We start from the raw sequence: 26,157 nt of genomic DNA on the forward strand, positions 1-26,157 counted from the left end.
ATTAAACTGGCGTGTTTTTACTTAGTGAGTTAGATTTTAGACAGTAGTTAGGTGTCATGTTCCGCTTAGAAGTAATTGCACGTACGCATAAACACATACAAACTAGACGATCATAGATGATCATAGGCGATCATACACCACAGCCGCACACACCTCTATGATGTGGCTTACAAAACGTGTATGTACGTCGTGTGTATGCTACAGTATTTACGTCACAATAAAATTTCAACTGTATGTAACTAAGTAGGTACTGATTGATTTGTAATCTGTTCCGGTTTTGTAATGAATCTGGATAAAAGAAATTTTGCTTTCTTGGATAATGTATCCCTTATGATGTGAAGAATCTTTGTATATGTGTATGTTTGTATGCGCGCGCGCGTGTGTGTGTGTGTGTGTATGTGTACGTCTCTCTCTGTCTTCTCTCTCTCTCTCTCTCTCTCTTTCTCTCTCTGAGTGTGTGTGTGTGGTGTATGTGTGGTGTATGTGTGTGTGTGTGTAACTCAATGAATGATTCCTAAGAATGCACACATAGCCATGCCATAAAACTAAATAATAAGTTCGTTGTGTTATGTATGTGTGTATATATGTATTTATAATACACACAAACAAACACACACACACAAACACACACATACACACACACTCGTTTTTCACCTTGATGACTTGATAAGACCACGAAACAAAAAAAGCAGCTTAATTTACCTTTTTTTTCTTTACTCTGATTTGCGCTAGCTAGCATTTGTTAAATATTTAATTACAAACTTATAATTATTAATTAAATAGTTATTAATTAGTAAATAAGTAAATTAGTAAATTATAAATAATAATAAAGTTTCAGTGAAATTTTAATGAATCATTCATGTATGTATGTATATATGTATGTATACTCTACACAAACATACACAGACACACACCACACACACACACACACACACACACACACAACAAACACAAACACACACATATACATATTATTTATTTATTTATTCAATTAGCCATCTTTTTATGATTAGATGTGTGTGTTATTGAAACAGAAAGAGATTGAATGATTAACAATGAATGATTTGTGATGAAATGATCATTGTCATCATCATCTTTTTTCTCTACTTCTTCTTCTTCTTCGTCATCATCATTCTGATCACTACTACTACTACTACTATCGCCATTCACGTGATTATCATTATGAGTAACGTACTTAGAAAACTGTATTTTACTACCGTATATTCTAACTGTATATTAATTTGGGACTGTAGTTCGATTGTTTTGTTACAGTAAGGGGAACTTCTTTTTTTTGACCGAAAAGATAAAATCCAAATGAAATCAATCAATCTTCTATTTATACTCTATACTTCTGAACTACCTTGTATTATTATTAACTTTTCTTTCTCTAGTCAACTATATGCTGATGATTCTTACATTTATACTTCTTTTCCTCCATCTAATCTCAATAGTGTTCCTCATAATTTATCTCTATGTCTTTCTTCAATTATCGCTTGGTCTGACTCTATGTGTCTTAAACATAATCCTTCTAAGTTTGAATTAATTTGTTTTAATAAATCTAAACACTCTATTACTATTCCTCCTATTATCTTACCTGATTCTAAAACTCTTGATGTCTCTCATAAGTTTCGTAGTCTAGGTTTTATCTTTGATTCTACTATGTCTCTCTCTTCTCAGATTAATAGTGTTGCTAGAAGCTCTTACTTTCATCTACGTAGAATAAAAAAACTTTTGCCTTTTCATGATGATCCTACTCTTCTCCTTCTTGTTTCTTCGTTAGTCTTATCTAGGATTGATTATTGTAACTCGCTCTACTATGGTCTTCCTGACTCTATACTCTATCCTTTAAGTAAAGCTTTTAACTCTGCTGCTCGTCTAGTTGCTCGTGCCCCTTTCTTTTCTCATATATCTCCATATCTTGTTCTCTTGCACTGGCTACCTATAAAATATAGAATAATTTTTAAAATTTGCACGTTCATGTATAAGTCTCAATCTAAATTATTTCCTAAGTATTTATCAGATATATTAATTGAACCTAAACGCCCCGGTTTACGATCGTCTTCTTCTTCTCGCTTTTTCTTAACTCGTGTTAAACACTCTTTTGCCAAATCTGCTTTTGCTTTTTCTGGTCCTTTTCTCTGGAACTCTCTACCTACTTCTCTGACTACTTCTCCATCACTTGCGAAGTTCAGAGCGGATCTCAAGACCCATCTGTTTTCAAAATTCATTGAGGAGCGCTGTTGAACATCGCGGAAATAGCGCTTTATAAGCTAATTGATTGATTGATTGAATCTAAAATTATTAATTATATATCAGAGTGTAAATAAGTTAGATGTAAAATATAATGAACGATCCTCTCATGCCCTTTGATCAACAAATGTTTGAGAGTAAAAAAAAACAATAAAAATAATGATGATGATGATAGTAGGCGTTTTCACTTTCTTGGTATGTGACACAGTTGATCAATCCTCGTTTTTAGTCTCCATACGTTATGGGTCTGACTTTTTTATTCTATTCATCAGTTTCTGTCTCCAAGCCGATCTCTCCATTGTGTCTGTCTTCTTGAGACCAAGTGCCTTCAAGTCCTCCTGTATAGTCTGCGTCCTGGACTATTTGGGCAACTTCTTGTTTGAAAGCTGCTTTCTTATTTCGCACCGTCTTGTTCCACCGCCAAATTTCGCGGTTGTGCTGGCGTTTTGGTCCAGATTTTCCACATACATTTCGTTGCAACGTTTACTAGGGTGTCCTGAAAAGATTTACAGGTTATGTCTGCCTTCTCCAGGCGATCCAGCTGTGCCGATACCCTAATTTCTCCCTGAACAACAATCTCACAGTTGATGATAATGAAAACTCATGCTACAATTACTATTTTTCACTATTCTTATTATTAATTTATTTAATTAGTTTGATATATATCATTTTTATGTTGAATTCTGAGTTAATTTCGACAATTTTACCTTCGTTTTTGTGTGTGTGTGTTGTGTGTGTGTTGTGTGTATGTGCGTTAAATGAGTGTTTTTTGTGTGTAGTTGTTTTTAGGCGTCGTTGTAATTAATTAGTAATAAAACAATTCAAGAGCATCAAAGCGTTAAACGTCACTCAATTTTCAAGTGAATGATAAAGACTATGTAAACCTGATAAAAAAAAGATTAAAAGGTTCAAGGTTCAAAAATCCAAGATTAAAAGATTTGGTTTGGATGGTAACAAATAATTATAATTGATATTGAAAACTATAAAAATAAATTATATAATAATAACAATAAATTTATAATAGTAATAATAATGGTAATAATAATAATAATAATAAAGAAATGAACTCTTAAACAAATATTTATAAAACTAAACAACGAAAAAGGCAAGTTAGCATAATGCAAGTTAAGTTAGTATATATCTATCAATATGATGCAATTTTTCAAAATTTTAAACCAGTGATGCGTTTTCAGCGGTTCAAATTACTAATAACAGCGACAACAACTGAGATTATTTTTTCTAAATTTAGATGATAGAATTATAAAGGAAAAAAACACATTGAAATGATATGAAATACACGCAGGAACTGTGTACCAAGATTCAAATACGCTTTTAATATGAAATATAAGTATTAAATAAATCTCAATATATAAATTAATTTATTCTTGAAAAAGTGAATAAACACACACACACATACAAACACACACACACACACGCCACACAAAAACACACAAACATATACACACACACACGCCACACACAGCAAATACACACACAAACACGCACATACATACTCGTACACAAACATACAAATGCCTACACTACACATACTCACGCACATATAAATCTTTAAATTCATTCATTCATACGCACACACGTTTTTCAAAGGAACGCCTTCACGAAATCTCATCGAAATTCCCGCTCATGCTAAATTTATAAACTGAAAAGTTTTTGATATCCTTACCAAAGGTTTTTATGACGAAACAATTGAAAAGATTTTTATTTAAACCATGGTTTTTTTAAGTTTGAAAGTTGAGTGGGCGTTAGTATAAACTGATACATATTGAATTTAAGATTTTGTTTCATTACACTGGTAATGAATGAATGAGTGAGTGAGTGAAGGAATGAATGAATGAATGAATGAATGAATGAATGAATGAATGAATGAATGAATGAATGAATGAATGAATGAATGAATGAATGAATGAATGAATGAATGAATGAATGAATGAATGAATGAATGAATGAATGAATGAATGAATGAATGAATGAATGAATGAATGAATGAATGAATGAATGAATGAATGAATGAATGAATGAATGAATGAATGAATGAATGAATGAATGAATGAATGAATGAATGAATGAATGAATGAATGACTGAATGAATGAATGAATGACTGAATGAATGAATGAATGAATGAATGAATGAATGAATGAATGAATGAATGAATGAATGAATGAATGAATGAATGAATGAATGAATGAATGAATGAATGAATGAATGAATGAATGAATGAATGAATGAATGAATGAATGAATGAATGAATGAATGAATGAATGAATGAATGAATGAATGAATGAATGAACAAACGAACGAATGTATATATCAATAAGTGAATGAATGAAGAGATAACTATTATATTGATTAGATGTAGAGATAACTATTATATATGTGTGTTATATATATTTGACATTTGACATTTTTTATTTCATCAAATCAAAACAAAGAAATCAAAGAAATGATATCAATGAAAAGAAATGATCTGGAAATCGAAAAGAAAATATGGTTTTCTTGTAATGATTACCAGTGACAATTGTAAAAATGAGAGTACATTTTAAATGTTTTGGTGCATGTTAACTCACATTCATATTACAAATTCTAAAAAAATGGAATCATAATTATTAAGTAATCAACTCTTTTACATTTTTATCAGAATGTCGTTTGTAATTATTGAAACACACACACACACACACACACACACACACACACACACACACACACACACATATATATATATATATAGACCCACGTAAAACATACTTATTCACACACACACACATATATATATATAAGCACACACATACACACGTACACACACACACACGTGCATATATATATACGTATATATATATATATATATATACATGTATGTATGTATAAGAATTTGTGTATGTATATATGTTTATGTGTGTATAATTCATGTATGTATATATGTATATGTGTGTATAATCTTGAAGAATTGTGTTAACGTATTAGTAATCCCGATTTAGAAATAACAGAATAAAGCCCCTCTAGTCTAAACACTACGCATGCACAGGCACACGTATTGCATTGTTCATACTGCTCATTTGTATTTGTGTGGAATTTTTAATATGTTTGTATGATGTTTGTATATATGTATGTATGTGCGTATAGGGCGTTCATAAGTGTATGTACGTGCGTATACTGCTTATGCACGGGAGTCAGCGTTATTACTCATTCGACTTTCCAATGGAAGAATAGTATAAAAGGAACGGCTTTAGTCAAAATTTATCAAACACTCTGAAGAAAAGTAATATAGATAGAAAATTAATTTGAAAGAAATTGTATTTGAAAATAATTTAGTATTAAATAATATTAGTAGTTTTATATAAAAAAATTATATTCATTTATATTTTTGTTAATTTAAACGTTGAGATGAAATTTTCAAATTGTCTTCTCAGTGCCATCGTCGGGGTCATCGTGGTGGCTTCCTGTGGTCAGTGCAGTGTCCTGCCTTTCAAGAAAAACTTGATAGCAAGGTATTTATTATTCGTTCGCTATGGTATATTAGATTTTCTAATAATTTATTTTATTTATAATAAATTCGTTTAGTATTAACTAATTATTAAAAATAATATGTATGATCAAAATACGTTATTATTGAAATGCATGGAGCCTATCTATATTTTAATTGGCAACGTATATCTAACCATGTCGCTAAGTTGAACGCTCATTGTTAAGTTTCTTCTATTGACGATAAGGTTGTTGTTAATATGGGATTTATTAAATATTTTGCTGGATATTTGTTTAATTTTAATATTAAAATGAATTAATACACGACAATGATTACATAATAATGTTGAAATGTTAAATTTTAGTGGAATTTAAATTAATCGTTTCAAATTGTACTAATAAATTGAATTTAGAAAGTGTTTAACGTAAAATTGAAAGCGATAAAAGTTATTGTTATTGAACTTTCAAGAAGTGTAGGTACTTTGAAGATATTAATTTTAAAGTAATTAGAAAAATAATTTAAAAATTACAATTTAATAATCTTTTAATTTTATAAGTTCAAATTCATTTTTGATCAAATTATTAGACGGTTGAATTTTAAACCATTTTTGAATCAAAGTAGAAATATTAGTTTTGAAAAAATATAGCAGTAAGCGTAATTTGTCGTTTCAACAATTAATTTGTATTTTCATTCATTCTTATTTTTTTAACTTTCCTCCATTAATAAATTGAATATATCAACAAAACTAATAAATAATTGATCCAATTAATTAGCGTCACAACTAACCAACCATCTACAGACATTTTTTCAACCTGTTCAATGATGATTCATCATCATCAGCAGCAGAACCAACCACAGTAGGCCTACCAGCTGTATCTTTCTCTCCCTCATCACCATCAGCAGCGGAAGCAACGTCGTTATCTTTCGACGACATGAATGATGTCATGCAGACAGCAGTTGACGTTAGTAAGATGAACGAACAAATTTCAATGTTCGGTAAGCACGAGAGAAACAAAAGAGCTGACAGCGACTTCAGTGGCCACAGCCAGGACAACGACGATGTTACGAGCAATGACAACACCAATCATGTTATCGCTTCAAATATAAACTCAAAAGCACTTTCGTCGTCTCCACTCAATCCATCTCCCAGCGGCCAAACGAGAAGACAGAAACGTTTGGACAACACTTTGAACAAACGGAGCTTGTGCCCATGGACCATCATTCAAGACTTCCAGGCCAACAGAAATCCTCAGACAATCTACAAAGCTCAGTGTGACATCAGCGTGAAAGGTGCCTACTCCTGCGAGCACGTGTACATGAAGGTTCTAACGATGGTCTACACCAATGGGGGCTGGGTCTCTAACATGGTTGACGTTCCGGTCGGCTGCATAACTGCAGTTCCGGTCACTGCATCGGCCAGCTATGTTTCCGGTACTCTTTCGTGATGGGGCCTCTTTCGTTTAGGGTTGATTTTGATTGAGGAATGAGTTTTTTAGTAGTTTGTTTAATTTTTTTGATGTAACGTTTTTTTTATGAAACTTGTAGTTTTAAGATGTAATAAGAAAATATATTATAGCCTTCATATAAACTTCACGACAGCAGCTGAAATGCTACTTAATTAACGTAATTACGTACATGTTTGGTGAGAGTAGCGATGGTTCAATTTGGACAGTAATGTGTCACTGAAAATTATGGTTGTCGGTTATAAATTTTTTTGTGTTTGTTCACCCTTTAGTAACTTTTTCAAACATTCATTTCGTTAAATTTTGTCGGTAAGTAGGTACAATGTTAATTTTCTAAACAATTTTATATTTAGGAAATAATATTGTTTGTAACACTGCATCTAAACAGTGCTGAAATGTGCAAACCAATTCAGTATAGAAGAGAGCATTATGACGCTGCATTATAACATCATATCATTATATTACGTTCTCTACACGCATAACTTATCGATAAATAGATTGATTGATTGATTGATTGATTGATTGATTGATTGATTGACTGATTGATTGATTGATTGATTGATTGATTGATTGATTGATTGATTGATTGATTGATTGATTGATTGATTGATTGATTGATTGATTGATTGATTGATTGATTGATTGATTGATTGATTGATTGATTGATTGATTGATTGATTGATTGATTGATTGATTGATTGATTGATTGATTGATGATTGATTAGTAATTTATTTATTCATTTATCTTTTGTTTCCTTTCACATTCCACTGAGACATTCCTATATATATTTATATATATATATATATATATATATATATATATATATATATATGTATATATATATATATTGGTTATATTATATATATATATTGGTTTTGTATATATATATAAATATATATAACCTATTTTTTACATGGTCTGTTTTTCATGTAGAGCCAGGTTATATATATATAGATCAAGCAAGTCTTGATCAATATTTATTTTATACCAAACTTATTTAATTTTTTAATTTTTAAATTATTTTATGTAATTCTTTGCAAATATTTTATATAATCTTATTCACTTTATATTATTAGTTGATTCATCATCTAACTATATTTTCTAATTCATTTTTCCATTCATTCGTTTATTCGCTCATTCATTCATTCGTTCATTTATTCATTCATTACCACGTTCATTTATTCTTCTTTTCAAATATATAAAAAGAACCTTTTTAAATATTAGGAGATGCTTTTAGTAAATGACAACAACATCAACAACAACATCAACAACAACAACATCAACAACAACATCAACAACAACAACACCACCACCAACAACAACACGCGAACAATAAAATAACATAAAAAAACCCTATTTTCCTAAAGATGTAGAATATTTTTTCACGTTATTGCCTTATTTTTTCCTCCATCCATCCAAAATTTTTACAAATTTTTTGTAATATTCTATTTCAGTTTTCTATCTAGTTATTTATTGCTCTTAACTGTCCTTTTTTATGTTTTTAAATGTATCCATCTTTTCGTTTTTATTAAAAGTAGAATTCATTCCATTCAAAATTAAAAATGAAGGGGCTGAATTTCTTTCTGTGCGAGCTTTCACGCTTCACCATTTGGTTTTCCTTTGAAATGTCATGGATTTTTTATTCATTTTGAAAAATAAATCATTTAAATAATAAAAAGTTTTGTATTTTCAATATCATAATCATTATTATTATTATTGTTGTTATTTCGTAAATTCCTATTTATAATTTAATTAAAATTCACGAATATTCCCAACTCATTTTTACGCGCGCGGTGGATTATTATTATTATTATTATTATTATTGTTATTGTTATTATTGTTATTGTTATTATAATTGTTAATGTCATTCTTATTTATGCTCGCAATTACTGTGCTAAGAAACAACGGTGCTTTCGTGACTTATGCACTGATATTTATGAATGCATATCATATTTGTCATTAGTCATGAATATACATGGTACTTGCATGTCTGATTAATATGCACATGAATTTGCATAAATTATCATACATTTCCATACATGTTCATGGTTTAGCTCAACTTCAAGATTTTTTCTCAAAGCTTTTTATTTTATTTTCTATGTTTCTCTATAGAGAATATTAAAAATAAATTTATAAAAAAAATCAGTGTATTCCAACTCAATGTGTCTTTGTGCGTGTGTGTGAGTCTGCCTATGTTTGTGTGTATGTCTACGCTTTGTGTATATTTCCCAAAAACGCACGACGTTTATGTGTTGTATGTGTTTCTTTCTATGTGTGTGTGTTTGTTTGTTTGTATGTATGTATGTATGTATTTTTTTTTTGACATTTGACATTTTATTTCATCAAATCAAACAATGAAATCAGAAAAATGAAATCAATGAAAGGAAATGATCTGGAAATCGAAAAAGAAATCTGGACTTCTTGTACTGATCACCAGTGTCAATTTGTAATAATGATAAATGAGTAGCTTTAAACAAATAAAAGAATTCAAGGTACCCAAACATATTATAAAGAGTAATTCTAATATTTCAAAACTGTTCCGAAATATTAAACATAATTTAAAAAAAAAAAAAGTTCAATATACCTAAACACAATATAATGTAGGTTATAGATATTTCAATACTTCAAAATTGTTTCGAAGTTTAAAATTTAATAACACTTTGACTAACTTTTGAATCTTATCTTATAGAAATTTCACGCCAGAAGCACATACACTCACTCACGCGCACAAAAACACTCACGTAAACACACACCTGTTCATCCACACACACTCACACAAGCACAGCACTCATTCACACACACTCACACAAGCACAGCACTCATTAACACACACTCACACAAGCACAGCACTCATTCACACACACTCACATAAGCACAGCACTCATTCACACAAACTCACACAAGCACAGCACTCATTCACACACACTCACACAAGCAACCACATTCGCACACACTTAGACACACACAATGCTTACATAAACATGCTTTCCCAGATAACTAGATGGTGGTGTCGGGATCTAAGTTTGTTAAAAAGTTACGTAGCTTCCTTTTAAAGAGTTGTATACTTTTGATTTCATGTAACTGAGGAGGAAGCAGTTCAGCCCAAATTTTTGGTCCAGTAAGTTTAATACTTGATGAAAATAATTTAATACGGGTTCTTTGTGTGTAAAAGAATTGGGTGTGTCTTGTATGAGCAGATAGAATAGAATTGCTTGTCGTGTAAAGGTGGTCTAGAGGAGTAGGAAGAAGTTTATTAATAAATTTGAAAACAAGTATGGCTGTGAAATAGTAATATATAAACCTTAATGGTCGAATATTGTTATTTGCAAAAAAGGGTTTAATATGGGCAAAAGGATTAGTATTAAAGATAAGACGTATTGAACGTTTTTGAGAGAGCGTAATGTTTTATAAGTGACTTTTAGGACTGTATGTATGTATGTATGTATGTATGTATGTATGTATGTATGTATGTATGTATGTATGTATGTATGTATGTATGTATGTATGTATGTATGTATGTATGTATGTATGTATGTATGTATGTATGTATGTATGTATGTATGTATGTATGTATGTATGTATGTATGTATGTATGTATGTATGTATGTATGTATGTATGTATGTATGTATGTATGTATGTATGTATGTATGTATGTATGTATGTATGTATGTATGTATGTATGTATGTATGTATGTATGTATGTATGTATGTATGTATGTATGTATGTATGTATGTATGTATGTATGTATGTATGTATGTATGTATGTATGTATGTATGTATGTATGTATGTATGTATGTATGTATGTATGTATGTATGTATGTATGTATGTATGTATGTATGTATGTATGCCGTTGTTAAATCATTTTATGAACCAACAGCCAAACGACCGCTCGTACGTTAAACTAGTGCCAATCACATATGAGATGTGTTAACACGATATGAATAACATTCATCGTAACAACATTAACAACAACAATGTAATGGTAACAATAACAATAATAATAACAACAACCGTAATTGATATTGCCTAAAAATCAGGTGTCCTGTGTAAATTTTGTATCTTTTTTCCCCTTTTTGATACGTAGGTATGTATGTGAAGGTGTGTGTGTGTGTGTGTTTGCGTGCGTGTTTGTGTGAGTGTTTATGTATTAGTGTGTGTGTGTGTGACTGCTTGCGCATATGTAGGAATGTGAATCCAAGTTTATGTATGTGTGTATACGTATGCTTCTGTATTAATTTAATATGTGTGTGTTCACGTGTGTACCTGTGAGTAACCTAGCCACTTATAACGCTTATGAATATTTATCTTTATCGTTTGAATTTAGTTTGCCATACACGTGTATTTTTACGTGGGTATGCAATGTGCATGTGTGTGTGTGTGTGTGTGTAAGACTGGGGTGTGAGACTGAGGTGTGTGTGTGAGGTGTGTGTGTGAGGTGTGCATGTTAACTAGCTGAGATAACCACAGCCAGACGTTAATGACGTAACGTTTTTACGAGCTGAATTTTCCTGAGTCACTGTTACCTTTACGCCATTGTCACTAGTCTTAGTGTAAGACTTCATACACACAAAACCATAAACATATAGATAGATATAGAAATTTCAAAATCTATGTTTAGAATCTTTACAACCGGCCAAATTACGTTTGCATTTAGATTGATTGATTGATTCGTCACAATCTAACTGATGTGTTCATCAGTTGCACTAATTTAATGTTGTGACATGACGTAAAAAGCTATTTATGTCGTTACATGTGCACGATTCGCCGTAATGAAAAGTGAATTTAGAAATTATTTTTTCAAAACGCGCCTCTAACGAGTGGCGTTTAGTGGAAAGCTCTCTCACCGAGTCAAGGTAGCTACTCGTTAAGGGGGGTATGTCGGCAGATGACGACAGGGCTATCACCCTCACACCCATCAAAGAATGAATGATTGAGTGAGCGAGCGAATCAAGGATTGTGGGTGAGCGAACGATTGGACATATAATAAATAAATAAGATTGTTAACCGCGCAAATTAAAAATAAATAACTTAACTAACGAAAATCTAGTGATAAAAATGTAGGAAAATGCATATTGGCCCGCGTGCATGTATGTATGCATGTTTGAATTTGGTTGCATTTGTTTGCGTATGTTTGAATTTGATTGTATTTGTTTGTGTATGTTTGTATCACGTTTGATTTTTGTTTAGTACGTTAAAAATTGATTTTAATTGTCGAATTTTGCCCTTGCAATAAATTTATAAGCAAAGAAGCGGCCAAACAAATCAATTATTTTTTTGCTCGTGGCACAATTTAATTAAAGGTGTTGTTAAAGAATTAACTACATCGTAACGAAGATATTATATTTTTTTGCGATCAAAATCATAATTTTAACGTTATTTCTACAATAAAAACATTGTTGTATAATTTATTGAACTATTATTTAAATGATATTTTATTATAAATACACCCAAAGCATTGTAAAATCTTAAAAATGAAATCTCCCAAAAATCTTTAATTTGAGGTCTATGTTTACAACCCACGGCTTACCATATAAATAAAATAAATTATTTATGTTTGATGTAATATTTATTTTTGGCTACTTCCGTCGGTGATTAGCGTAGAAAAGAATTGTTGGTCGTGAAGTCTCGTGGAAATTTTTATTTTTGAAACAATTTGAAACAAATTCGGCAAAATTTTTACAAACTATAGAATAAAATGTCCTCCTACTACAACAACAACGACAGAACTTACGACTCGAGCAGTCGCTATCAAGGTTTCAGGCAGGAAAGCAGCAATAGCAGTACCAGTGGCAACTACCAGCATAGAGATAGAGACAGGAGGTTTGTTTTTAATTTATTTTATTTTTTTAACAATTTTTAAAATGATATTTAACGAATTATCAAAATTTTCCATTTTGTTTTAGTTATGGTTCTTCGCGTGGCGGAGGCGGCTTCAGTGCTGGCAGTATCGGTGGTGGCTTCAATAGGCCAAATTTTGACCGTTCTGGCAGGTCAGATAAGAGGGATTACAGCTTCTCAACGTTGGAACCTGTCGTCCAGTGGGACTTGTCTAAGCTGCCCAAGTTTGAGAAGCACTTTTACCAAGAGAATCCAATCACAGCTCACAGATCAATTGTAATTTTTTAATTCAAACTTTTATTAATTATTTTAAATTTAATTAAAATCTTAACTTTTTATTATACTATAAATATAGAAGTTTATTTATATATCAAGTTATTTATATATTTTGTTGAAGTTCAAGTTGCTTTTTATCAATTTTTTTAGTTTATGTTTCACGTTTATTTTTGAAAGTATTTTATAATAGGTGTAATATCTGAGAAATATAATTTTTTTTATAGATTTTTATATAAAACTAGGATAATAATGTTTTCAAAATTTACACTCAGACCAATGTCATATTAGTTTTATTTTTATCTCTTAAAATGGCTTTTTCGTAGGACGATGTGCAGTTCTTTTACAACGAGAATCAAATAACTATCTCCGGTACACAGTGTTCAAAGCCTATATTGACGTTTCAGGAGGCCATGTTTCCAGGTTGGTTTTAATAAATTTTTCAGAGGGCACTTGTTAATATTTTATTTGTAGTTGCTTCTAATATTAGATTTATCAATTAATTGATTTATTGTAATTGTTCATCGAAGATTACGTAATGAGGGTACTGATGCAACAGAACTGGACCAAACCGACACCAATCCAATCACAGGGTTGGCCTTTAGCTCTTAGTGGCAGGGATTTGGTGGGCATCGCTCAAACAGGATCTGGGAAGACATTATCAGTTAGTATTTTATAATACAATTCACATAGCTTTCAATTTTGTGGGTGTACGAAGTGTTATTCGAACAAATGTTGTACATGAAACAAAATTATGTAAAATTATTTTTTTAATTTAGAAACCTTTTAAATTTTTTATGAAATGTGGCATTAAAAATTGATAACATTACTTACTCATGTAATATATTCTCCTACTCACAGTACATATTGCCAGCAGTTGTGCACATCAATCATCAACCACATCTGGCCAGAGGGGATGGACCAATTGTTAGCTAACTTCTTTGCTATATTAAAAATTTATTTACCATTGTTAAAGTTCTAGCTTCTACTTTGTCTTTATGATGATTCATTTAGGATCTATCAGTAAACCAACATTAACACAAACATTCAATACATTTACTTGTACATATTTGGGATTCCTTGCTACTTGCTTGTTCCGTACTTATATATAAGATATTTATTACTCCCTGTCGTACAGTGCTTGGTCCTGGTGCCAACAAGAGAACTGGCGCAGCAAGTAGCCCAGGTTGCTCAGATGTTCGGATCATCATCCAGAGTTAGAAATGCTTGCATCTATGGGGGCGCTCCAAAGGGCCCACAGATTAGAGATATTGAAAATGGTTTGTATCCATTCAAATTGTGAAATCAATCATTTTAATAAATCTAGTTATCTGTTAATCTGATGATATTTTGTTGATAATATTTATTAATTTCTAAACAAAAGGTGCTGAGATCTGTATAGCAACACCTGGTCGCTTGATCGACATTCTCGAGATGAGAAAGGTGAATTTGAAGAGGTGCACCTACCTGGTCCTCGATGAAGCGGATCGTATGCTTGACATGGGCTTTGAACCTCAGATCAAAAAAATCATCTCCCAAGTTCGAGTAAGTTAGAAGTTTCAAACAAATTTTTTTTCATTTTTATTTTTTATTATGTTACAAAAATAATTAAAATTTAACACTTGAATATGACAACCTTTTATAAGTAAACATATCTCTAACATTTTATTAATTTATGCCTTGCTTGACAAACGTTACAGCCGGACAGACAGACTCTGATGTGGAGTGCCACCTGGCCAAAAGAAGTCGAGAGGCTTGCAGAAAGTTTCTTGAACAAGTATGTGCAGATCAACATAGGGGCCACTCAACTGCATGCAAATCATAATATTCTTCAAATTGTTCAAGTCTGTCAGGAGGATGAGAAAGATAGGAAGTTAGTTTATTTACAGATTGATACTTTTTTAGCAGTCTTTTTTATACATTTTATCATCACTGTTGTTGTTCTTTGGTGTTAACATTTAAAACTGTTGACTCTATTTAGATTGGATCGACTGTTGAATGAGATAATGAGGGAGAAAGAAAATAAGACTATCATATTTGTTGAGACCAAGAAAAGAGCCGACGAACTAACAAGGAAAATGAAGCGTGTCGGGTGAGTTAGAAAATAAAGTTTACTCAATTTTACCACCCATCAAATAATTACAATAATGTTCTCTATTTTTTTATATCCTTTGATTTCAATAGGTGGATTTCTGCTTGTATCCACGGTGACAAATCACAGCCAGAGAGAGATTGGGTGCTGAAAGGTATGTGCATTGCATTCATTATGCGATGGATGGTTGTAATACTTTGCGGGATTATATTAAAAATATTAATTTATTTTTTTAGAGTTCAGAGAGAACAAAAACCCAATTCTTGTTGCTACGGACGTTGCTGCTCGTGGACTAGGTTTGTGTTTAAATCTTTTCTACCAATATCCATTTTCTGTTTGGAATTAGTGATAGTTAGTTGACTGCATTCCATTTTTCGTTTTTGAAATATGCATCAATTGATTAACAGAATTATTTTAATGTAAATAAATTCTAATTTCTTACTGATTTAGTCGGGTGATTAATAATATCAATTTTTCATCTCGATTAAGCAGGTTTGAAATAGAAAGAAAAAGTTGACAGGCGCATGTGAGCTTTTAAAAAACATGCACACATCATTTGAATAAATTCACATGGTGCATATGTACAAATATCTAAACAAATACACGGTGTACAAGCACACACACACACACAAACTTAAATTGGCGCCTGTCAAACTAGTCCTGGACCGTCTGTCTAACAATATTCATTCGGTCCTCGGTGAGCAATGTTGGTCAGTTGTAAGCGGCCAGTTTGTCAGCATGCTTCAAAAGTTGTTTCGGACGTCATTGGAAGGAAAGGAAAATAAATTAAGAGTTGGTTTAAATACCAATAAATTTATAGCACGTGACGTCCGTACATCAATTGATGCTGAAACTGGCTGTGCACTAGGTCATTGGTTCGTACCACATTGTCTCATCGTTGTTTCACATTAGCGATATGTGTCATTTATTTGTCTCTGCAGTTTATCCTTTTTAAATAAATTCAAAGTTTTTGCCACATCGTGTGGTTAATTTATGTTTTTTATGCTTTTCCTTATGTTTATACGCAAAATTTTTCTTGCCAAATTTAGATGTTGACGATATAAAGTACGTGATCAACTACGACTTTCCCAACTCATCTGAGGACTACGTGCATAGGATTGGCAGAACTGGTCGGGCTTCAAAGGTCGGAACGGCTTTCACATTTTTCACCGCCAAAAATGCTCCTAAAGCTAAAGGATTAATCTCAGTACTGCAAGAAGCCAATCAGCAGGTTGATCCAGCACTGTTTGCCATGCAGGCTGTTGGAAGAGCTAGAGACGGTAAGTTATTTGCTCATCTTTATTTTATTTTTCAACTGTTTGGTGATTATTTAACTAAAGGCTAACTTCAAATCAAAAATTAACCTTCCAGATCGTAAGAATTTTTTCAAGTCCAGTTACGGTGGACCAACCAAGAGAGGTGGACCGCCAAGCAGAAGAGGTGGACCACCTATCAAAAGAGGAAGACCGTTTTAATGTTTTGTGTGCGCGCATGTACTTATAATGTAATTTCTTCTATATCGTTCTTATGTATATACATTGTTTATAGATATGTTTAGTGAAACTTAATGTTATTTCAATTGTTGTTGACATTCTTATTGTTGTTTCCTATTAGGTTTAATTATTAACTATGGTAACAAACGTGATTCATTTAAAAATAAAATTCTTATCAACTTTCGCGTCACTGTAAACAATAACACTCGCGAACAAAATTAAAATTTCGCGTAAGAAGTATTTTGTCGAATTTTTGGTGTCGGAAAAGATTGTGGTGGATTAGGCGAACTGAATCGCCGATTATGTGGTCAAATGTCTATTAACTTGGATAATATGAAACACAACAAAAAGGACTTGAAGTCTGCATCTGATCTCAGCGATGAGCGAGTTAAACTGGTAATATTATTTAATGTTATCCATCTGCGTTGTTTCAGAGTCGCTCACTTATATAAATAGTAGTGGCGAAGAGTGAATGCGTTGCTGTTAGGTTTCATGTCCATGGAAAAAGTGCTGCCAAAGATTGCATGCCTGAATATAGTTAAATAAAATATGGTTGAATGCCACGATTCGCGTGGAACGTACATTGCAATGCAATAGAGATTAGATGGTTTTTGTGTATTGGTTGCATTAAAATGAAGTGGTTGGTGTTAATTTATTGATTAAAATATTGAAAAGATTAAATTAGAGTTCCAAGACCAAATAATAAAGATAAGAAGGGCAACGGAGGATCTTAAAATTATGATGAACGATTTGCAGCATAAATTTGAGGATATAGTTGAAATGCATCAACTGGAAATGAACGAACTTAAAAAAGTGGGAAAAATTATAACTGGTCGTATGTGTTGTTTAATACAGGTTTTTTTTAAATATTTCCGCTTAACTAGGAATTTATATACTTAGAAGAAAGAATTTCATACTTCGTAACTAACAAATTGCAAGATATGGATGAAAAAATGCAACAGATGAATACAAATGTTTGTATAATTTGTGTATGCATACCTAATTTTTCTATACAAATCTAACGGTTTTGAAATATTTACTTTATAACAAAGAAGAAACTTTTGATTTTAATTAACCATTTTCGTTAATTTTTTAGATTGCTGCTTTAGACAGACAAGTATTCATCTGGTCCAACATCGAGCAATACGACAGTCACAGGATAGCCACAAGGCTGGTCAATTTTCTGCTTGCCTTTGCGTCAATAATCATGGTCTTTATAGCAACGGCTCTTACAATTTTAAATCCTGTGTTTTTAATGAAGTTGGTTTATATTCCTCAAGTAAAATAACGCATATGCATTTACATACAAAGGCGCTGACTCGAGATAAGAAATTCAAATAATTTTAAAAGGGTACAAACACAAAACAATTTTAATAGGGTATAACATACCGGTTGGACGGTCACTAACGTTTCAAAGATTTTACAAATCCGCAATTTTCACCTCGTGTTTCAATCTAATGTTGAGTTTAAAGGAGCAAAGCATGATCTTGCGCTTTTTACATTTTGAAGATTTGGTTACTTCTGTCGCAAACTGAAACCCATAATCATATTTTATCGAACAGTGATTCTTTTACGTTTTCTTCACTCTGCGGAATATTGTGCCAAGCTTGAGTCGGCACCTTTACTATATTATACACGTACATGTTGACACGTTTATAAATATGAACCGAATAAATATGGAAATTTTATAACGTTACAGACGCCGCTACAAAATAACAATCGCCCTAGCAGCACTGATTTACCTGGTTTATTACCTGTGGTTCACGCCACCACAGACAACGATAAGCAAGCTTAAATAAAAGGATCTTGTATCTAGTCGGATTAACTTGACTCGAGATCACTCGATCTTTTAATTAATATCGTGAAAATTCGCTAAAACTACATAGTAAATTTGTAATACCTAAAAATTTATTTGGGAGTCTAATGCATAATCTGATTAAAAACCTAACAAGTAGCGTAGCAATGGATAGGATATTATTGCAGATTAAGTTGAAAATTTTAATAAAAACACGAAAAAACGAAATTATTTATCACATATAATAAAAAAAACTAGCACAATAATAATAATACAACTATGAATTATTTATTTATAATTGTACTTAGTGACAAAGAAACAGTAAATGAAAGTAACAAATGTAAACAGAACAAGCTTCAAAAAATTATTTTATCATCGAGATTACACTAATGAACAAATTTTCACCTAAACAAACAAATATATTATAAAATTGAAGCAAAATAATGAAACAATAAGGTAAAAAATCTTCAAATTACTCATTAAACATCGTAACCACATTTAACAAAAAAGATTAACTCTATCATCTTCATTGACACATCTCTTGATGTAATTAATCAATTAAAAACAAACCCTAAAAATATTTTAGCATTTAATCAATTAATTTACGTTACAAAAATGTAGTTTTGTTATCTTATCTAAATGTTTCGTAGCTAGCTAGAATAAGTATTCAGTGATACTCATAAGCCATTTTTAGTTTAATAACTTAAATAGAAAAACAAAATAATAAAGTATCATGGAAAACCTTCAACAGAACTGAAGAGAAAAAAATTTAAAATTATAAAACAACACGCACAACAAATGATCCGTAGCTGTTATTAATATTTTCCTTCTCCTCGTATAATATTGTATCTACCTATATCTTTGTATGTATAAATTTATAATTAGTTTACCAGTATCCTAACTGAAGAAAACCAACCTACTTATATGAATTAATTACTTGATTGATCAATTAACAATCAATTAATTAATTGAATGATTGTTTAGTAGGAACGGATTTTCGGCGGTATGGTCTGAACTTTGCTGCTGTCGAGGACTTTATCATTGACAGCACGATAATCAATCGACACCTGTAACCAAAAAAAATCAACAATAATAATAACAACTTATATTATCAACCATGAAACAAATCAATTAACTTAACTGTAAGATTATGCCTACAGTTATGTCTCAGCAAATTAAAAATTGTTGTTGTTAAAATATAATTTCTGAAGCAGAAACAAACAAATTTATGGAGGGTAATAAAAAAATAATGAACGATGATGAAGAAAGAAGAATGAACGAATGGTGCATGATCAACCTACCTTCCCAGTAGCAACATCCACATGAGCAAGCGAGTGCTTGCGCCAGTGCTCAGCAAATGTTTTCTTCTTTTGACCTTCCAGCGGTTTTGAATAATCAAGCTCGTCGATTCTTGTCTGTTTGGCAAAAGATAAATAATTAGTACATTATAATTACAGCCAGGAGTGTTTGTTGCCCGGACGATACTTCCCATGTCGTTCCGAGAACAATGTATCCAGGTCATGAACGTCAACAAAAATGCTTAACAATAATAGTTTTACTAAAAGTAAAAAAAATAAACACTTGATAAGAAATTTTAAAATTATTGAAAAATTAAGACTACATAGAAACAAACAGACTAGCAAATAAATAATTATATAAATGAAGTAAGTAAAGGGAATCAAATCAAAACATTGGAAAAAAGCAAAACAGCAACGACAAACAACAACAACGAAAAAGACATCAGCATATAAAACGCATCACAAAAACTACAAAATGTAGTCCAACAAACAGGGAAGTCTTCTCTGGCATGTGCCCCTCTGCTCTCTTTACGATTCTCTGCAGTGAATGCAGACAGCATGGAGTTGATCATGAGATTCTGAAGTTCCAGGCTTTCTACCAGATCAGAGTTCCAGATCATTCCACGATCTGTTGTCTGTGTTTATGTGCATGTGTAGAGGATTTTATGCTGTGTGCATATGCATGGTTGTATGTAATAGTTTGGCAAAATGATTGGTTTAAGGATTCAAAGCATGATGATACTATTTATTATCAATTATACAATTGTGTGCTGTTGTTTGTTGTACATGTGTAATTTGCATATATATATATATATATATATATATATATATATATATATATATATATATATATATATATAAGAATGCTTGTGTGTGCACACGAGTGCACGTATGTATATGTGTATGCATGAATGTACTAGAGAACGAACCTTGAGATTAGGTAGCTCCTTGTAGAGTGCAGACAACTTCTCACATCCAGTCTTCAGTGTTGGCCCATCACGGAAAACTGCTGCATACTCTTGCATCACCTGTGAATGCAAGGTTCTTAAAATAATTATAATTATCGTTGTAAGTAAATATCAAATCACCAAAAAAAACATTGATTAATAATTTGATAAACACATGGCAAAAATAGTATAATAAACTAGAGAAAACGAAAAAAAACTATATGATAAAAAAATAAACTTCTAAACATAATAACAATGTTAAATAGTGAGAAAGAGCACATTTGAAAAAAAATTAAGACAGGTGTACCTTCTGCATTTTCAGCCTGAGATCTGCAGTTGATATTGTTCCCTTTGCATGTCTGATGGCATCCAGGTTGGCAACTGTCGCCTCACCAGCATTCTGTCGGATAATCATTGTAAGATTAACCAAAGTTTATACAAAATTATCAATCATCTAAAACATAGTCATAGTAGAGCTCTCCTCCGGTTTATCCTACCGAAGCTAGTTATAAATTTAACTAAATAATATAATTCTGACAATCACTGTAATGATAACTTAGCTGGATTATTGTATACAATGAGCAGTATAACTCAGATTCACAATTGCAATGACCTAAAGTATGATACAAACTGTTAAAAACAAACAAACAAATGTTTGAGATTAACCTGGTCAATACGTGGAGCAGGATCTCCTGGCTTATTGAGTGTCTCAATAGTATTAGCACATGCACGACCAAAGACAACGAGATCCAATAAGGAGTTGGCTCCCAACCTGTTAGCACCGTGAACGGATGTACTGGCTGCCTCACCACATGCAAACAATCCAGGAACAATATAATCCTGTCCATTCTTAGACTGGACGACTTGTCCAAGATAGTTGGTAGGGACGCCACCCATGTTGTAGTGAACAGTAGGTAGGACAGGGACTGGTTCACGAGTTACATCAACCCCAGCAAAGATCATTGCAGTTTCAGAAATTCCAGGCAAACGAGCATGAAGTTGCTCAGGGGGCAGATGGAAAAGTTGCAGGTAGATGTGGTCTTTGTCCTTGCCTACACCTCTGATTCAAGTTTAAATGAATTAATTGTAAATCAAGTGTTAATAATTCTATAAAAACATGTTTACAATTCCTTTGTTAAATTCATTACTCGTAACTTTAAAAAAGGGTAAAAATCATCAATTTCAAAACTTCAATATACAAGCCTAGCATCCATTAATCAGCCCTCAACCACCAAATGTACTAACCAATCATCAACCACCAAATGTACTAAATAACCAGTCAACTGACCTTCCTTCTCTGATCTCAATAGTCATAGACCTGGATACAACGTCCCTGGAAGCCAGATCCTTAGCATTGGGAGCATATCTCTCCATGAATCGTTCACCCTTGCTGTTCACAAGGAAACCACCCTCACCTCTGCAACCTTCTGTAATCAAGCATCCTGCTCCATAAATACCTGTGTGTAAAGGTGTGTACAGGTGGTCAAATTGTTAGCTAGGCATTAAGACATTTAAACATTGTTAATTAACTGATAATTAAACAGCCACTTTTCAAATAGAATCAAACAATTAACTGATCATTTAATAAATTAAACAACAAACCAACTTATCAATCCAGTTAAGTAACCAATCCCTCAGTCAGCCAACCAACCATACAACAAACAAAAAATCTACCAAATCATTCAGTCAACAACAACCAAACCAATCAGTTGGTCAACCGTCTTCTAACCAGTGGGATGAAATTGGATAAACTCCATATCCTGGTTGTAGATGCCAGCTCTGTTTGCCATGGCATTCCCATCGCCAGTGCAGGTGTGAGCTCCAGTGCACGAGAAGTAACATCTACCATATCCACTGTTGGCAGGAATTTAAAATTCAATCATCATTCTCATATTTTAAAACGAAAATGTTAAAAACATTCAAATATATTTCAGATTTATTACTAACAATAATAAAATAAGAAACAAAAACATTAACTGCAATGATATTGACAGCAACAGTGAAAATGACATGGAGAAATATCACTGACCCAGTAGCTAGGACAGTATTGTTGCATCTGAAACGATGAATGTTACCATCTTCGAGAGAGAGGGCCAGGACACCTTTACACTGTCCATTCTCCATGATGAGATCCAGGGCGAAGTACTCGATGAAGTAGTCAGCATCATATTTCAGTGACTGTTATGTGTGTGTGAATGATTGTTGCAGTATTTGTTGCAATTGTTGAAATGTTTGTCAATGACAAGATTCTTAAGAGAGTTGTTGTTCATCATTTAACATTGTTTAAAATGTGTTTGTTCAATTCACAAGACGACAGTGAAGCTTAATTATTTTTAATTAAAAAAAATAACTGTGTCTTGGTTTTGTGCCTTCCAGAGATCATTGTCACATTGATAATGTTATTATGTGAGATGCTGCTACCTTAATCAGAATGAGATTTGACAGCAGCATTCATTAAAATAAGTTTAATAAAAGATATAAGATAACTTTAAATGCATTTGATGCAAATGTAATAGAACAAAGACTTAGTGTACTAATTTATAACAACTCAAGTGTCATAACATTTGAGTTGTTCATCTTATGAAATATTACTTCTCTTTGAAAGTTAATTAACAAAAGCCAAACAAAAGAGAGAAAAAATTTATAAAATAAACATAATGTACACAAGGACACCCACAAAAACATACATAGTTCACAGATCAACAACTGCATGCATGTGAATGTATATGCACATTCAGTCATACTTAAAAACCACACCTAAGTACATACCCAAAAATATGCACAAACATATACATACACAAATACTCATACATGAAAAATGCACATATCAGCATACATAAGAACATATACATTAGAAACATATAAAAACACAACAAGACACAAACATATAATAAAACAGGTAGGCACCCATACGGACACATAAACACAGACAGATACATACACGCACGCAAACAGACACTTACACACACACAACAGACACAAAATCGCACACAAACAGACACATACCCTCCCATAGAGTGTATGAAGCATGGAATGTCCTGTCCTATCTGCCACACAGCAAGCTCTGTGCGCTTGTCCCCCCTTTCCAAAATCCAAACTCTGCCCACCAAATGCTCTCTGGTAAATCTTGCCATTCTCCAATCGACTGAAGGGCATGCCAAAGTTCTCTAGCTATGGTGGGTTGAAATTTTTATTTCAACATTCAATTTTTCAAAGTAAATATTGCCATCCTGCAATGCTAGAAAACATTTAAATTCAACTGGCTCTAGTGTAGTCAGTTACATGCTATTATAACTAAACAGCTTTTATTAAATGATTGAATTCTTAGTTGATTTATTAGAAGATAGCATAATCATCAACATAAATGTAACTTGCAAACCTCAGTAACAGCTTTTGGGGCTTCTTCACACATGTATTGGATGGCATCTTGATCGCCTAACCAATCAGATCCTTTCACGGTATCATAAAAGTGATATTCCCATCTATCTGATTCCATGTTAGACAGAGCTGCATTTACACCTCCCTTTGATATTTCATATTTTTAAATTTGATCATTTAATTTGAAGTAAAACAAAATAAAAACCTACAAAATTAAATAACAATTATTACAAATCAGTGAAATCAAACCTGAGCAGCCACAGTATGAGAACGTGTTGGGAAAAGTTTAGTGATACAAGCAGTTTTGAATCCCTTATTTGCAAGACCGAATGCTGCTCTTAAACCTGCACCACCAGCTCCAACCACCACTGCATCATACTCATGATCCACTACAGGGTAATCTCTTGAAAGCTGCAAAAAATCATTGCAAAAAATTGTGTAATCCACATTACATTTCCTGTAGAAATTGACATTTTCAATATAAAAAAACAAGCTGAAACAAGTGATAATAATAAATAAAAAATGTTAACTTGTTGTCCAGTACTGTGTTTTGCATTTTCGTTTCTTCCATGGACTCGAAAGCTAAATGGCCTTGAGGAAAGCACTGATCCAGGCAATTTCTAACAAAATTTACAAAATGAAGCAACAAGATTTAAAAAACAATGACAATGAAGCAACAAATGTTATATAATATACATTATAAAACGTAAAATAAATTTTTAATCCACGTCCACGCATTTTTTTAAATTTTTAAAGTCTATTTGTCTGTTTTAATTTTTAATAAAAGCTAGCTAGTTACACCTCTGCTCATCAAAATAAATGTCAGCCATCTAGGAAAGGCGAACCTTATTCTAGAAAAATCTGTTTCCATTAATGATTAATAAGTAAACTAATTTTTAAAACGATTGATAAATTTTTAGTAAATTTAATAAATGACGTGTTATTATTTGAACGCCAACCTTTCCGAGATTAAGAGAATTTTGACAAGTGAAAATTCGCTGAAAAACAGACGCCATTTTGACGACTTACACTAGCGGTCAACCAAGTTCTCATTCACGTCCGTGCTGCACACTAGGCTAATAATAGAAAAGATTCATGGAAAGCCGCAAATACTAATATATACTAAAATAAGAATTGTACTTTTATGATTTTTATGTTGATAATGTAAATTTGACATTTATATTTGACTACTAAGTTATTTTATATTGCCAACGCCACGCTGAAAAATCTGAACTACAGTGCGAGTTCAGAATTACATAATGATAACTAATTCTATTCGGTCGATTCCAGTTACCATAGATCAAATACTTCTGAATTTCAATTTCCAAATTATACATTTTCAGACTCTAGAAATTGATTACTACATAAATTTAGTAAAAACAAACTATAAACTTTTTGCTATATAAACGCCACATTCAAAAAATGGAACAAAAGTAATATATACGTATTGATAGCTCTTCAGTTTATTCATGTTACTATATATCAAAAACGAACGGATTTCGATTACCAAATTATACACTTTCATATTCAAGGAGATTGAGTACTACATGATTCTAGTAAAAAACTACCGACTCAAATTACTATATCAGCGCCACACAAAAATTCAAACAAAAAGGCATGTTCAGCAATGCATATTGATAACTACTCGGTCGATTCAAGTTACTATATATAAAAAATGTCGATAGAGTGCTACGGGAATTCAGCAAGATTTATATAATTACACATTTCGTTCCGAACGTTTCAACACCAAAACAATTCATCGAAATTAATTATTTTAAGATACATTTTGAGAAATTTTAAAACATAATTTTAATGTTATGCTATGGTTCTTTTTTTTATATAAAAG

At 32.0% G+C, this 26,157-nt stretch overlaps 3 protein-coding genes across 3 annotated transcripts; 2 read left to right on the top strand and 1 right to left on the bottom strand.

Moving 5' to 3' along the window:
* Positions 1 to 5,650: 5,650 nt before the first annotated feature.
* HELRODRAFT_160889 (hypothetical protein) lies at positions 5,651 to 7,174 on the top strand (the record flags this gene model as incomplete). The annotated part of the gene is made up of 2 exons (XM_009017814.1): positions 5,651 to 5,754; positions 6,529 to 7,174. The coding sequence occupies 2 exons, from the start codon at positions 5,651 to 5,653 to the stop codon at positions 7,172 to 7,174; spliced, it is 750 nt and encodes a 249-aa protein (XP_009016062.1).
* Positions 7,175 to 12,793: 5,619 nt separating this feature from the next.
* On the top strand, positions 12,794 to 17,076 carry HELRODRAFT_106284 (hypothetical protein). Its single transcript, XM_009017815.1, has 13 exons — positions 12,794 to 13,017; positions 13,101 to 13,311; positions 13,635 to 13,731; positions 13,839 to 13,972; positions 14,170 to 14,235; positions 14,447 to 14,588; positions 14,693 to 14,853; positions 15,009 to 15,181; positions 15,290 to 15,400; positions 15,493 to 15,554; positions 15,637 to 15,696; positions 16,450 to 16,680; positions 16,772 to 17,076. Exons 1-13 carry the CDS (start codon positions 12,893 to 12,895, stop codon positions 16,873 to 16,875), a joined length of 1,677 nt encoding a protein of 558 aa, XP_009016063.1. The 5' UTR covers positions 12,794 to 12,892; the 3' UTR covers positions 16,876 to 17,076.
* Positions 17,077 to 18,850: 1,774 nt separating this feature from the next.
* On the bottom strand, positions 18,851 to 25,345 carry HELRODRAFT_94219 (hypothetical protein). Its single transcript, XM_009017816.1, has 14 exons — positions 25,271 to 25,345; positions 24,842 to 24,931; positions 24,561 to 24,722; positions 24,313 to 24,456; positions 23,940 to 24,104; positions 22,963 to 23,111; positions 22,663 to 22,787; positions 22,222 to 22,390; positions 21,600 to 21,993; positions 21,241 to 21,333; positions 20,916 to 21,014; positions 20,478 to 20,621; positions 19,990 to 20,103; positions 18,851 to 19,755 (listed from the first exon to the last, which is right to left on the bottom strand). Exons 1-14 carry the CDS (start codon positions 25,325 to 25,327, stop codon positions 19,669 to 19,671), a joined length of 1,992 nt encoding a protein of 663 aa, XP_009016064.1. The 5' UTR covers positions 25,328 to 25,345; the 3' UTR covers positions 18,851 to 19,668.
* Positions 25,346 to 26,157: the final 812 nt, after the last annotated feature.

The sequence above is a fragment of the Helobdella robusta genome (assembly GCF_000326865.2).
Source record: "Helobdella robusta unplaced genomic scaffold HELROscaffold_2, whole genome shotgun sequence".
NCBI lineage: Eukaryota > Metazoa > Annelida > Clitellata > Rhynchobdellida > Glossiphoniidae > Helobdella > Helobdella robusta.

Bases quoted from the DNA above. Each gene is read 5' to 3' on its own strand.
- HELRODRAFT_94219 (XM_009017816.1), bottom strand. From the start codon at position 25,327: ATGGCGTCTGTTTTTCAGCGAATTTTCACTTGTCAAAATTCTCTTAAT. The intron at 20,104-20,477 runs GTTTGTTGGACT...TTTGCCAAACAG, and splicing joins ATGCCAGAGAAGACTTCCCT to ACAAGAATCGACGAGCTTGA. The intron at 19,756-19,989 runs GTAGGTTGATCA...TTTTGGTTACAG, and splicing joins TGGATGTTGCTACTGGGAAG to GTGTCGATTGATTATCGTGC.
- HELRODRAFT_106284 (XM_009017815.1), top strand. From the start codon at position 12,893: ATGTCCTCCTACTACAACAACAACGACAGAACTTACGACTCGAGCAGT. The intron at 13,018-13,100 runs GTTTGTTTTTAA...ATTTTGTTTTAG, and splicing joins CATAGAGATAGAGACAGGAG to TTATGGTTCTTCGCGTGGCG. The intron at 16,681-16,771 runs GTAAGTTATTTG...TTAACCTTCCAG, and splicing joins TGTTGGAAGAGCTAGAGACG to ATCGTAAGAATTTTTTCAAG.